The sequence below is a fragment of the Myotis davidii genome, unplaced genomic scaffold (genome assembly GCF_000327345.1).
Source record: "Myotis davidii unplaced genomic scaffold, ASM32734v1 scaffold545, whole genome shotgun sequence".
Classification (NCBI taxonomy): domain Eukaryota; kingdom Metazoa; phylum Chordata; class Mammalia; order Chiroptera; family Vespertilionidae; genus Myotis; species Myotis davidii.
This window is the reverse complement of record NW_006296634.1, coordinates 1,810,461-1,824,459: the sequence shown is the minus strand read 5'-3', so window position 1 is coordinate 1,824,459 and position 13,999 is coordinate 1,810,461. Positions and strand designations below refer to the sequence as shown.

Sequence of the window (13,999 nt, the reverse complement as noted above, 5' to 3'; positions counted from 1 at the left end):
TGCCTTTAAGATTCTCTCTTTGTCTTTAATTTTAATTATGATGTGACTGGGTATGGATCTGTTTGAGTTGTTCTTGTTTGGGGTTCTCTGTGCTTCCTGAATTTGTGTGACTTATTCCTTTACTAGGTTAGGGAAGTTTTCTACCATTATTTCTTCAAATACCTTCTCTATCCCTTTCTTCCTTTCTGCCTCTCTGGCACACCTACTATTCTAATATTGTTATGTTTCACATTGTCCCACAGCTCTCTTAAGCTGTCCTCCTGTTTTTTAGTAGTTTTTTGTTTTCAGTTCTCTAATTGGGTAATATTTTCAACTCTACCTTCTAATTCACTGATTTGATCCTCAGCTTCCCCTAATCCTGTGGTCGGCAAACTGCGGCTCTCGAGCCACATGTGGCTCTTTGACCCCTTGAGTGTGGCTCTTCCTAAACCTTAGGAGTACTTTAATTAAGTTAATAACAATGTACCTACTATATAGTTTAAGTTTAAAAAATTTGGCTCTCAAAAGAAATTTCAATTGTTGTACTGTTGATATTTGGCTCTGTTGACTAATGAGTTTGCCGACCACTGCCCTAATCTGTGTATTTCTTCCAATGTGTTATGTCATTCTTTAATCTCACATTGTTCTTTTTTCATATTACTATATATTTTTTCATGCTGTTGAGCATCTTTACCATCATTACTCTGAACTCTGTTTCAGATAAATTTTTTTTTATCTCTGCTTCATTTATCTCTTCTTCTGGAGAATTCATTAGTTCTTTCATTTGGGGGTTGTTTCTTTGTTTCTTCATTTTGTTGTCTGTCTGGGTTTGTGACTAAGTTTTAGGTAAATCCTCTACACCTCTCAATCTCTAGTGCAGGACAGTGCTAAAGGCAGTTTCTGACTAATTGGATCAGACAAAGACTAAAAGCCTCCAGAGACCACTTCTGTCTAGAGCAGTGGTTCTCAACCTTCCTAATGCTGCAACCCTTTAATACAATTCCTCATGTTGTGGTGACCCCCAACCATAAAATTATTTTTGTTGCTACTTCATAACTGTAATTTTGCTACTGTTATGAATCATAATGTAAATATCTGATATGTAGAATGTATTTAGGTGACATCTGTGAAAGGGTCGTTTGACCCCCAAAGAGGTCGCGACCCACAGGTTGAGAACCGCTGGCTTAGCGACTAATAGGATTCCTACTTGAATTGCTCCCAGGTAATTGTCCTCAGGTGTGGTGAGAGTTTTTTCAACAGGGTGGGGCAGTTGCTTCTGCCTGGAGGCTAATTGTTACTTTAATCTCTTAAGTTGCCTCAGGGCAAGATGTTTTCCAATAGGGTGTGTCTTCCCCCCAGGCAAGGCAGGTGTCTATGTGGGAAAGATGTCCTCCGAGCTGTATGAAAGAATGACAGCACAGGAAACTTGGGGTGTCTGCTTTCTGAGCTCTATCCCCCGAGTCCCCAGTCCTGGGTTCTGCTCTCACAGCTTCAGTCCACTTCACCCTTCCTCTGCCAGAGCACAAGGTGGGTGCCTCCACAGGGAATTTTTGTGGGTTGGCCCTTTAAGAGGGTGCTCAAACTTTCAGTTGCCACTCCCTGGCAGACAGCACCCCACTGCTTTTCATAGCCAGATGATATGTGGATACCATCCTCAGTTTGGTGCTCTCTGCTGGGTGGCTCAGCTTCAGGATTAGATCCCAGAGTTCTCAGTGGCACAGCTGAGATATCTTTCTGGGACTTCAGCTGCTGTCTGGGTGCTCGGCCAGCCCTTTTGTGCCTCCACCCCTCCTACCGGTCTCCATGTGGTCGCTACCTTCAGTCCTTGGGTATCAGGCTTCTCTCCTGTGAGTTTTCCATTGATTATTCAGGAAGCCTTTCCATATTTCTTTTTAAAAAAATATATTTTATTGATTTTTTTACAGAGAGGAAGAGAGAGGGATAGAGAGTTAGAAACATCGATGAGAGAGGAACATCGATCAGCTGCCTCCTGCACACACCCCACCAGGGATGTGCCCTCTACCAAGGTACATGGCTTTGTCCGGAATCGAACCTGGGACCTTTCAGTCCGCAGGCCGATGCTCTATCCACTGAGCCAAACCAGTTAGGGCACCCTTTCCATATTTCAGTTGTAATTCCAGCTGTTCCTGGGAGTATCCTCCTACTCTGCCACCATTTTAATCCTGCTTTGTGGATTTTAGTTCAAGAAACAATAACAGGAACTTAACAGAAACTGTAGGCTTGAAAAGGATCTATCCCTCAAGAAAATGCTTACCGTTAATCCAGGGATCTGGGGCCTTTTCTCTGGAAAGAGCTGCGTGTTACATATTTGGCTGCACAGGCCTCGGTCGCTGCCATAGGCCTTCTTGTAGCGCAGCCTTAGGTGGATCTTGAAGACTACATTTTTAAAGTTATTTTATAGCATGTCCCTCACTGTAAGTTTGATGTTTCCTCATGACGAAATTGAAGTCATATTATTTTGGTAGATAGTACCACAGAAAGTTATGTATCCTTTCTCAGAGTGCATCATATCAGGAGGTACATGATGTCAATTTGTACCGTTATTAGGGATGTTAATTTTGACCACTTGATTAAGGTGGTCTGCCAGGTTTCTCTAAAGTTATATTTTACCCCCTTTGAAATCAGTAGTCTCTTTGGAGTTACCATGAGACGTTGTAAATATTCAGTTTTTCAGTAAACTTTCACAGAATCAGTTTAGCATTCTTCAATAATTCAAGCCAGAATTCACTTATGATGATGGTTCCTGAATTGGTTGGTTGTGATTTATTCAGTGATCTGTTTGAAATTTAGGTAGTTTCCAATAATGTGTGGTTGCGAACATCATTTGCTATGTAGGTTTTTAACATGCACCTTAATATTATATTTAGAGTAAAATTCTAGAAGTGAATTTTTGGGTCATAAGAGTGCATCCTTTTATGGTTTTAAAGTTCCATCAACAATGTGTTGTCTGGAAACTTTATATTAGTGATTACCTCACTCAACTACATACCTCTCTTGTGTTTTTAAAAATTTAATTTTTAAGGCATTACTTTTAGAAGGAAACACTAACTGCTTGGTATTTTTGTTGAAGTCTTTGCTCTAGTCTTAATGCCTCTGTCTAATGGAAGTTTATCTTAATACTGATACAGTGATATTTGACTAAGTGTGACTTGGAATTTCTCCTGGCTATGAGTGATAATAGTTGCAAGTGCAGAGGGCAGAGGACCTTTTTAAACCTTATGTTTTAATATAGAGTAAGACAAGATGTTCTCTAGGGCCCTAGCCAGTTTGGCTTAGTGGAGAGAGCATCAGCCTGTGGACTGAAGGGTCCCAGGTTCGATTCTGGCCAAGGGCACATGCCTGGGTTGTGGGCTTGATCCCCAGTAGGGCGTGCAGGAGGCAGCCAGTCAATGATTCTGTTATCATTGATGTTTCTATCTCTCTCTCCCTCTTCCTTCCTCTCTGAAATCAATAAAGAAATATTTAAAAAAAAAAAAAAAGATGTTCTCTAGGAATCCATCAAAAAATGAAGTGAGGTGTATCATTTAGATAATAATGTACTATAGCCCTGGCCAATGTGGCTAAATTGGTTGAACATTGTCCCCTACACCAGAAGGTAGTGGGCTCGATTCCCAGTCTGGGCACATGCCCAGGTTTTGGGTTTGATCCCTGTTTGGGGAGCATGCAGGAGGCAACTGATTAATGTTTTTCAAAATGAGAATCTTTTGTATTAGGGTTCACTTTAGCTTTTCTTCCTGCTTCTAAGTTGGCATGGAAATACTGAAAGAAATGCTTTGGTGCCAGAGAAGCCCAAAGGGAAAAGCTCTATATGTTTGGGAATACCTTCTTATGGTACCCCTAATCTTTGCAAACTCGAAATCTTAAGAGGTTGTAAGAGTTATTGGGCCCTCATGTATAGGCTAGTAAGAATTTTTTCCATCTTGTGGTGAATGTAGCTTTCCTTGATATAAAATATGATATAAAGTCTTTATGTAGGAGATTTGTTACACATTGCATGTTTGTTTTGATGTTTGTCTGACATTGACTTTTTGTTTCTCTTTTAGAAATGACTGCAGTTCACACAGGCAACATAAACTTCAAATGGGACCCCAAAAGTCTAGAGATCAGGACTCTGGCAGTTGAAAGACTGTTGGAGCCTCTTGTTACACAGGTAAGCATCTGAAATCAAATTCATACATAGTAATTGTAACATGGTTCCATAGCAATAACAAACATAGAACAAAGTTATTTAGTTCAAAGGTTTAATTTGAGCGTTTGAGTTTAGGTTGATGGTGCTTGTTAAAATACAAATATCATAGTGGGATGGCGTTTCATTAACTGTTAGCAACTAGATATGCACTTTTAGTGTTCTGGCACAGTTTACTAGTGTGAGTGAGAGAGAGAGGTAGATAGATAGTTAAAATGTAGTGGCATGTGCTATCTTTTAAAAAAATTCTGTTTCAACTGATAAATATAAACTAGTATTATATGTATATACTAGAGGCCCGATGCACAAAATTTGTGCAAGGGGCTCAGCCCTCACAACCCCGGCTGCCTCAGCCATTGCAGTCCCAGCTGCTTCAGCCCTTGCAGCCTCTGCTTTGTCTGGAAGGTTGTCCATATGGTCATTCTGCTGTTTGGTCTAATTAGCATATTAGCTCTTTATTATATAGGATACATGTACATGTGCACACATATAATTTTTAAAATATGTAGGAGTGTGTGGTCAGATTCAGGTATATTTACTTTCTTGGAGTCCATCTACTATAACTCTTAGTAAATCTTTTGTGTGACAGATTACTCTAATAACAAATCTTCAGTCATCTTCATCCTATAGATTATCTAGTATTATATGTATTTACTAGTGGCCCAGTGCATGAATTTGTGCACATTAAAAGGGAATTAATTAGAGGAAATACATTTTTAAAAAATATTTTTATTGATTTCAGAGAGGAAGGGAGAAGGGGAAAGAGAGATAGAAACATCCATGATGAAAGAGAATCATGGCTCGGCTGCCTCCTGCATGCCCCCTACTGGGGATTGAGCCCACAACCTGGCATGTGCCCTTGACTGGAATCGAACCTGGACCCTTCAGTCCACAGGCCGATGCTCTATCCACTCAGCCAAACCGGCTAGGGCTAGAGGAAATATTTTAATATTGCTACTTGCCCTTTCTCTATAATAGAAGTGTCAGAGATGAAAGAAAATTAGTAAAATGTATATGAAAATCTTCTTCCTGTCAAGAGTCTGGGGCATCCCATGGGACCCAGAGTCAAGTCCCTATCCTCCTGCGTGCACCTTGAAATCACGCGAGACTCAGACCTGGCCGGCCCCCACCACCATAGGGTGAGATCCAGCCCCGGCCAGCCCCTCCCCCATCAAGCCCCATCAGGTGGAGGGGGGGTGTGTGCAGCCTCAGGGTACCTGTCAAGTCCCTCTGGGCGGGGGGCATTGCCTCAGGTCCCCTGACCTGGCGCTGGGTGGGTAGTGTACCCTCAGGTCTCCGGCCCAGCCCCGAGGCGGGGTTGCAGCCTCAGGTCCCCCGCCCCGGCGCCGCGCAGCCTCAGGTCCCTGCTGATCGCTTGTTATGGCTCATTATGGGCACCCTGCCTCTGCTGTGGGCACAGCCATCTTATGTTATGGGAACCCTGCCTCCACTGTGGGCGCAGCCATTTTGTGATGGCCTGATGGAGTGAGGGTCAATTTGCATATTACCTCTTTATTATATAGGATATAGGATAGGATGCTGGTTACTGTTCTTGGACTCAAAACACCATAGTGATAGGCTACTTTGGGCAGTTGTTCTTTCTTTCTTAAGGGTCTTCACTAATTAATTGTTGATATTTGTGTGAAAAAACTGTAAGAAGATTTCAGAAGTAAACTATCTTAAAACATTTTACACAGGTTGAAAATGGGAAAAATGTGATCTTCAGTTAAAACTGAATTTAGTGTTGACCTCTTTCTGGAACTCTTAAAAAAAATTGAATTTGTTAGAGTGATATTGATTAATATGATTATACTAGTTTCAAGTATACAAGTCTATAATAAATCATCTGTATATTATAGTGTGTGTTCACCACCCTAAATTAAGTTTCTTTTCATCACCATTTATCCCCCTTACACTATTCTCCTCCCCCTGACCCCCTGCAACTTCTTAATGACAGAGTAGAAATATCTAACTTGATTCTAATCAGTTTTTAATTTATAAGATAACGAAAAATCTAATATTCTTATTTGAGGAATTAAAATATTATATTTCTTATACATAAGAGCTAAATTATTTGAGAAACTAAATAGAGATCATTACTGTATGTTTTAAACATGGAGAGAGTTGTATGTTATTTGTTAGCGCTTGATGGAATGTCATAAATGTGATGTTATGAATAATTTATTTTTGCTATTTTAAAAGATGTTAGTCTGTTATTTTCATTTTAACTGACTGTAGTTTAATTTTTAAAAATGAAACTTTTAGGTTACGACTTTGGTAAACACTAATAGCAAGGGGCCCTCTAATAAGAAGAGAGGTCGTTCTAAGAAGGCCCATGTTTTGGCTGCATCTGTTGAACAAGCAACTGAGAATTTCTTGGACAAAGGGGATAAAATTGCAAAGGAGAGTCAGTTTCTCAAGGAGGAGCTTGTGGCTGCTGTAGAAGATGTTCGAAAACAAGGTAGGTTAATATTGCTTTTTATATATAGAGGGGCAGTCCTTTTTAGAAAATTAATCCTGGAAGGTGACTTTTTGTGGTCAATATTTTCATTTTTATGTTTGCCAGTTGCTTTAATCATATTCAGTTATTGGAGATATATTAAGTTGTGCTGGCTTAAATTTTAATCAGGAGAGATAGTAACAAAGGAACAATTTTTTTGGAGAATTTGAATTCACTTCTCATGGGTGTTCCAAGTAAAAGTTGAGTCTTAGAAATATTGTCAATTTGATAGAAAATAAATGGGGAAGAAGTTTACATGTCATCCTATGCAGTATCTCTTTTTAGTTCATGCTGAAGACATAGGGGTGATAAAATATAAAAATGTCCAGCAATTCTGGAAATTGTGCCGGGCCAGCACAGCCAAGGGTTTGGTGAGCCTGAGGGGGGGTTGGAGAAGGATGTAGAAAAGACAAAGACAATAACCTGGGTGTAGGTGGATCTCCTGTGCCTGGCTAAGGCCACAGAGATCCAGACGGCAAGCTGAGCCTTTAGTATATAGCCAGAGGTAAACAAGGTAGTGGTCAACAGAGTTACAATGTTCTTGTGAGTTTCACTTGTTTTGGCAGCACTTGCTACATCTCCCTCAGTCCATTGGCTACCCAGATAAGATCTAGGGAGCGTCATAAGGTCAAGCCTAATTATGCTTAGAGGGTGTGCCCTCTAAGCTGGGACTTGTTTGTGGCTTTGCCAACAGGTCAGTCCGAGGCTTAACCCTATAGCCGCTCCCTACAGGAAATACCATAGACATTGCCCCATTCTGTCAGACTGGTATGTAATTTAGTTACACATATTTGCACTGGTTTGAAAAAAACTGAATCGGTTTGAAATAAACTGAATCTTAAAAGAATCATGTTTTGGGAAATGCAGAATTAATAGAAGGTGAAATTATAACCCACAACTTACCTACCAGTAATTACTATTAGAAAATCTGTCATCACTGTGATGTTACAAATGATAAGAGGACTTTAAATGTGAAAGATTAACTTATTGTAATCTGTAGTTTTGTGTGCCGAGCCAGCTCAGCCAAGGGTTCCGCAAGCCTGAGTGAGGGTGGTGAAGGATGAAGAAAAGACAGACAAAGAGAATAAACTGGGTCTAGGTCAGCGGTTCTCAACCTGTGGGTCGTGACCCCTTTGGTGGTCCAACGACCCTTTCACAGGGGCACCTAAGACCATCCTGCATACCAGATATTTACATTACGATTCATAACAGTAGCAACATTACAGTTATGAAGTAGCAACGAAAATAATTTTATGGTTGGGTCACAACATGAGGAACTGTATTTAAAGGGCCAGAGGTTGAGAACCACTAGTCTAGGTGGATCTTGCTGTGCCTGGCTGAGGCCACAGAGAGAGATCCAGAGGCAAGCTGAGCCTTTATTTTATAGCCAGAGGTAAACAAGATAGTAGTCAACAGAGTTACAATGTTCTTGTGAGATCCACTTGTTTTGGCAGCACTTGCTACATCTCCCTCAGCCCATTGGCTACCCAGATAAGATCTAGGGAGCGTCATAAGGTCAAGCCTAATTATACTAAGAGGGCTGTGCCCTCTAAGCTGGGACTTGTTTGTGGCTTTGCCAACAGGTCAGTCCGAGGCTTAACCCTATAGCGGTGCCCTACAGTTTTGTGTTAAATTTGTGTTCCAGCAGGGGACTTCAGCAAAGACCTAGCTTCCTTTAGGGCTGTTGGATATCAACTAAGGTGGACTGAATCCCTACACCATGCAAGTGCTTTACTGGGCTTTGTGAGCACCTCAGTGGATCTCTGATGGCTGACAGCAATGTGCATGCATTGTCCATTGGAGTCTTAATGTCAAATTCATACCTGTGTCAGTACCCCAAAAGAGACAATGCATTAAATGGGCGATGCTATCTTTATTGTTCTGAATTTGTGAACTAAATATTTTTCTCAGTTTTCAGGCTGAAGATAAGTATTCTCATACTGCAAATGACGAGATTATTTAAATTCCATAATACTAGCTAATTGGATGTATTAGTTTCCCAGGGCTGCAATCCTATATAATAAAAGAGTAGTATTCAAATTGTCCCCTCCATCGGGTGGTCATCTGGGAGTTCGACCAGGGGGCGGGGCCGGCTGGGGGAAGGGAAGGAGGCCCAGGCTGGCAACTGGCAGCTGCTAGGGACCTGACCAGTGCATAGATTTTGTGCACTGGGCCTTTAGTTTACATAATAAAAGCCTAAGCGACTGTTATGGCCGAACAACCAGAACAACCTGTTGCTATGATGTGCACTGACCACCAGGGGGCAGATGCTCAACGCAGGAGCTGCCTCTTGGTGGTCAGTGTGCTCCCTCAGGGAGAGTTCGCTCAGCCAGAAGCTGGGCTCAGCTGGTGAGTGCTGTGGTGGTGGCGGGAACCTCTCCTGCCTCCGCAGCAGCGCTAAGGAGCAGTGAGCCAAGTGGTAAGGAGCAGTGAGCAGGCGGACGGTAAGGAGCAAGGGGTCCCGGACTGCAAGAGGGTGCAGGCCCGGCTGAGGGACCTGCCCCCCCTCTTCCCTCCAGTGCACACATTTCATGCACCAGGCCTTTAGTAACATATAAGTTACTATAAACTTAGTGGCATAGAACAACAGAAATTTATTCTCGTACATATCTGTTGGCCAGATATATGAAATCAAAGTGTCAGGGTTGACTATTTCTTGGGGGCTCAGGGGAAGAATCTTCCCATTCTTTTTCCTAGCTTCTGGTGGTTTAAGGTAGGATTTCCTAGCTTCTGGTGGTTTAAGGTAAGAGGTAGGATTAAGTTGGAGTTGAAAACCAAGACATGATTGCATGTGTCTGTACTGGTTTTAACGGTGGGACCAGATTTATGGTAGTCTTGGAAAAGGTGGTAGAATTCTGTTGAACAGAGCATGGATTGTAGCTAAAGCCAGTGACTTTTACTGCCTTCCAGGCCATTTGATTTTCTTCCGTGACTGCCATACCACTAATCACAACCTGTTACCTCTCATGTATGTACTGTTATTTCCATGGTAGACAACATGAAAACATTTGGATAATTCACTGCAGCCTCTTCTCCAATATTGAAAAAACATTTAATAGTGACACCTACATATACCTTTTCTCCAAATGGCTAGAAGGTGAAAGTAAATTCCTCATCCAATAAATAGAAAGCAAATACTTTAATGTTTGGCTTGTAGTTTCCCCCCTTTCATGTCTATTTATGTTTAAGCATTATTTGTCTTAGGATTTTTTTGAAAGTATTCTTTCCAAGTTTTGGTTTTCAGATCATTATTTCATTTTAGGTAAACTTTGATTATAGTGAAAGTGCATTGTTTTTTAGTAGAAGTAGGACTTCAAATCCCTGAGAACAATCAATGTTATTCAATACTAAGTCTCAATCGTTACAAGAACCTTTTTTTTTTCCTGTAGAAAGTGTCTTGTCATTTTTAGAGCAAGAAAGCATTATTTATTGGTCTACTTAAACAGTAGAGTTAAAACTATTGAGTTGGTAGCATCTGTGTTATTTTAACAGCTATAGTTGATTGATGGGCATACTCTTTAATGGTCTTATTGCACAGATAATTTCTTAGCTTTTTAAATCTTGAAAGCACAGAATTTCCCAGTCAGTTAAAACTGATGGTCTCTTAGAACATTGTCATAAAGAAGGGATAGGCAATGAGGGTTTTTAATTGATACTAATTAAGAGACATTCTTTTATATATTTCAGTAATTGTGTAGCGAACTTGAAGACAAAGATGCCATCTTCCTTGGTACAGCTTCAATGATTTCTATGTAGGGGAAAAAAAGGCACACATACGGAGTGGTGTGTGTATGTATGTACATATATAAGTATGTGTGTATGTATATGTTTGTGGGTATATATATATTTATTATGAATCTTGGCAAGGCAATTTTAAGGAAAATGATAAATTTTATCCTTGACAAAAGGATGGATATTGAGCACAAGCTGTCAAGCTCTTGAGGCATAATTTTCTCCCTGGCAGCTGACTAGAATCAGATTGAGGGAGGTGAAAATTGGTAGCCTGTCCACTGCAGGTGTTGATAGCTTCAGACTGATATATTCACATCTAATATAGGCAGGCTGGAAGATAGATGTTAAGAGGCAGATGTGATCAGGACAAAGCAGCTGTCAGTGATTGTTTGAGAGGTAGACAGGAGACAGAGTAGAGTCTGGGTTTGCTAAGTTTATGGTGTAAAGACTTGAAATATAGCTTTGAGGAGCTTTGTGTGGGTGTGTGAGAGAGATTGCATTTTAATTTGTCTGGTCTTGTTAGTGTGGTTTTAATCAGGTTGGTGCTATGAGCTTGATCTTATATATGGGCTCTTGAATATTTCACAGGAGAAAAATGACAAGTATTCCTATCTAGCATGTTGAGTATGGGTTTCAAAAAATGTTAATAGTGCTCTGGAAGAGCAATATCAGAGAAACATTTAACATTTTGAAAAAGCTTAAAGTTAAGTTAATTAGGATTTCAGATTAGTGTAATCACAAGAAATTAAACCTAACAAGAAAGAAGCTGGTTTTTCTCATTCTCTTCTTGCTTTTGAGTTTGGCTTCTCATTTGTTATCCTGCCTTTTCCCCTTGCCATCTTGGTAGATTTTTCATCCTGTTTTCTCCTCTTACTTTTGTGGATACCTCTTCATGTGATCCCCTAATGGCTGGGTCTGTTGTTAAGAAGTGCTCCCACTCCAGTTCCTACCCTTCATATGTTCCTGAAGACTGTGATTAATTTAACACTTGTTCATTATTGACCCCCATTCCTCCACTCTCACAATTTAATCCATTTTCTTTTGCTCTTCATTTAACCTGAGCAGGAAAAGCTAAATATAAATTCCAAAAAATCATTAGCTGGTTGCCATTCAGGTGTTTTATGTCTTAAGTTGTCTGTCTGACTTAAACTGTAAGTCTCTAGAGTGGAGGCTGTATTTTCTTTGACTTGGGATGTGTCAAGGATGCTGTCTGTTTCTGGATCACTACCCTTGTGTGAGCATATGCTGCTCTGCAGAGACTCAGATTCTGGTGTAGCTGGCTTGAAAGTGAGGAAAGGAAAATGAACTTATTAAATTTTAATGTTTGCTGTGATTTTGAAATTGCTCCTCTTTTTTTTTAATCTTGTAAAACAAAAATAACACTAACCAGGATAATAATACTACAGCAAATAATATTATTGCCTGGTATCCAATGTACCTGAGGAAGTTATCTCAGGTATTACAGTTTTGACTTTGGCATGACTTCAATCATGATGTTGCAGTAACGTGGTGTCTACTAGTTAATTTCTTAAGAAAGTGATTCCCAAGTTGAAATGCATGTTATGCATTTATTTGAATGTGTAATCAGGACGTAAGTGCCTCTCTTTGGAGTGTTTCTGAATAACAGTAGGGCATGCTTGAATTAGTAGGAGAACATGAATATGTGTGGTACTCTATTTTAATGTTTTTGATAAAATCAATCTATTCTGTTGACTGTTAAAAGTCGGAATTTCTAAGCTCTGTTCCTTACTGCCATGGGATGGGGAAGGATGTAAGTTAAAAGTTTTTCTGGGTATGTTTTGAACAGATTCTGATGGGCTTTTAAATGTTTATTTCCTGGGTTGATTTTTCAAAAGATACACATTGACACCCCAGTCAAGTTCATTTAAAGCTTCTTTCAGGAATTCTTTGAATTGTCACTTTATCTATAATTATGGAGGTATCAGGAGTCTGCGATTTTTGCCAAATATCACCCATTGATGAACAGAAAGGCAAAGGTGGGAAGGATTAAATGTTTTATTCAGATTCATCATGATATCATAGGGCATGCGGGTTATGCCAGATAAATATCACCATTTGGCTCCTTCCCATAGGACTATGAAATTTGGTATCCTTTGCAATTATATTGCCAGTTTATCTTAATTGACAAGTGTGGAAAATGTCTTATTACCAGACCATGGAAAATGAATTTTAAAAATTGGGGAAGAGGGGAGCGAAAGGGAGTGGGACAGCTTGGGAAATGGGTGTTAATTCTTGATTATCTTGGAGTAGCAAATAATTTTGTGAAGCCTTGGCCCTGTCAATTTAGTATATTGTAAAGTAAAAGTTGGTGGAATGATAAAAATAGTTGTGTCATTTTCTGATGAGATCCTAAGTTTAATCAAATGTATTTAAGAGAATTTGGTGTAAAGTAGTTTAATGAGTGGAGATATAGCATTAAAAAAGTAACTTTCAAGAATTAGGAATCCCATGATAGGGGAGTTTTAGATATTCAAAATCCAGGGCTGAATGGTTTTTATTTTCTGTTTTGTAAAAAGATGCCAAGCCATTAAACATGGGAGTTGGGGGCGGTGTTGTAACAGACTTACCTGTGATGTTGCTTGCTGGCTTGCTCTTTTTTTTTTTTCCTTTCCTCTGGCTATTTCCTGGGTGGGTAGAATTTGAAACTTTTTTTTTTTTTTTTAAAACAAAAGTAATTTTCTGCAGTATACATGCTTTTAATAGTAAGAGCAAAAAGAAGAAAATAAAAATTAGCTATAATTTTTGTTACCCAGAGGTGAAACCAATGTTTAACATTTTGGTCTAAACTCTTCCAGTTTGTTTTTTATGAATATATTCATGTGGATAGAAATAGGTTTTGCTTCATTTTGTCATTTTTTTTTCACTCAGTGGATCCTGAACATCTTTTAATATTAATATTCCTACAGTGTAATTTTTAAATATATATATTTTTTAAGAAAAATGATCTTAAATATAATATTACATGCAATAAACATTAATATTTCAAGAAAAAAAGATTTTAAGTATAATATTATTGGCACAATTGTACTAACATAGTATGATATCACAAAGTTATAGGAAATATTAAAAATCTGCAAGTAATAGAATTACTTCTATTACATTCATACACACACACACACACACACACACACACCTGGAATGGGTGGATTATGTACTTTACAGAAGATAAGCCATGTTCCTCTGCTGGGCTGACAAAATTCTTTTGGCAATTGATAACAAAAATATATATATTCCCTCCCCTCCCCCCCTCTGGCTTTCTACAATGTAATTTTTAATGACTGAATAATATCCTCTACAGAGTAATGTAACTTAAGGAGTCTATTTTGAACCAGAAAAACCAAAGACTTCTCTAATGTTATGGTCAGAGTTTTATTCACTTTTCAAATATTTAAAAGGAGTGTGGTAAATAGGACAGTTTTTATTATATATTATTTTTATTTATTTTGAATATTTTTATTTATTTCAGAGAGGAAGGGAGAGGGAGAGAGAGATAGAAGCATCAGCGATGAGAGAGAATCCTTGATTTGCTGCCTCATACATGCCCCACACTGGCGAATGAG

At 39.3% G+C, this 13,999-nt stretch overlaps 1 protein-coding gene across 1 annotated transcript in view; it reads left to right on the top strand.

Annotated features, from left to right (window-relative positions):
- The first annotated feature begins 4,043 nt into the window (after window positions 1-4,043).
- Window positions 4,044-13,999, top strand: part of CTNNA1 (catenin alpha 1) — a 140,533-nt gene continuing 130,577 nt past the window's right edge. The window contains exons 1-2 of the mRNA XM_015569636.1: window positions 4,044-4,150; window positions 6,452-6,647. Of these exons, the coding sequence (XP_015425122.1) occupies window positions 4,046-4,150; window positions 6,452-6,647 (301 nt within the window). The 5' untranslated portion in view covers window positions 4,044-4,045. The remainder of the gene's footprint in view (window positions 4,151-6,451; window positions 6,648-13,999) is intronic.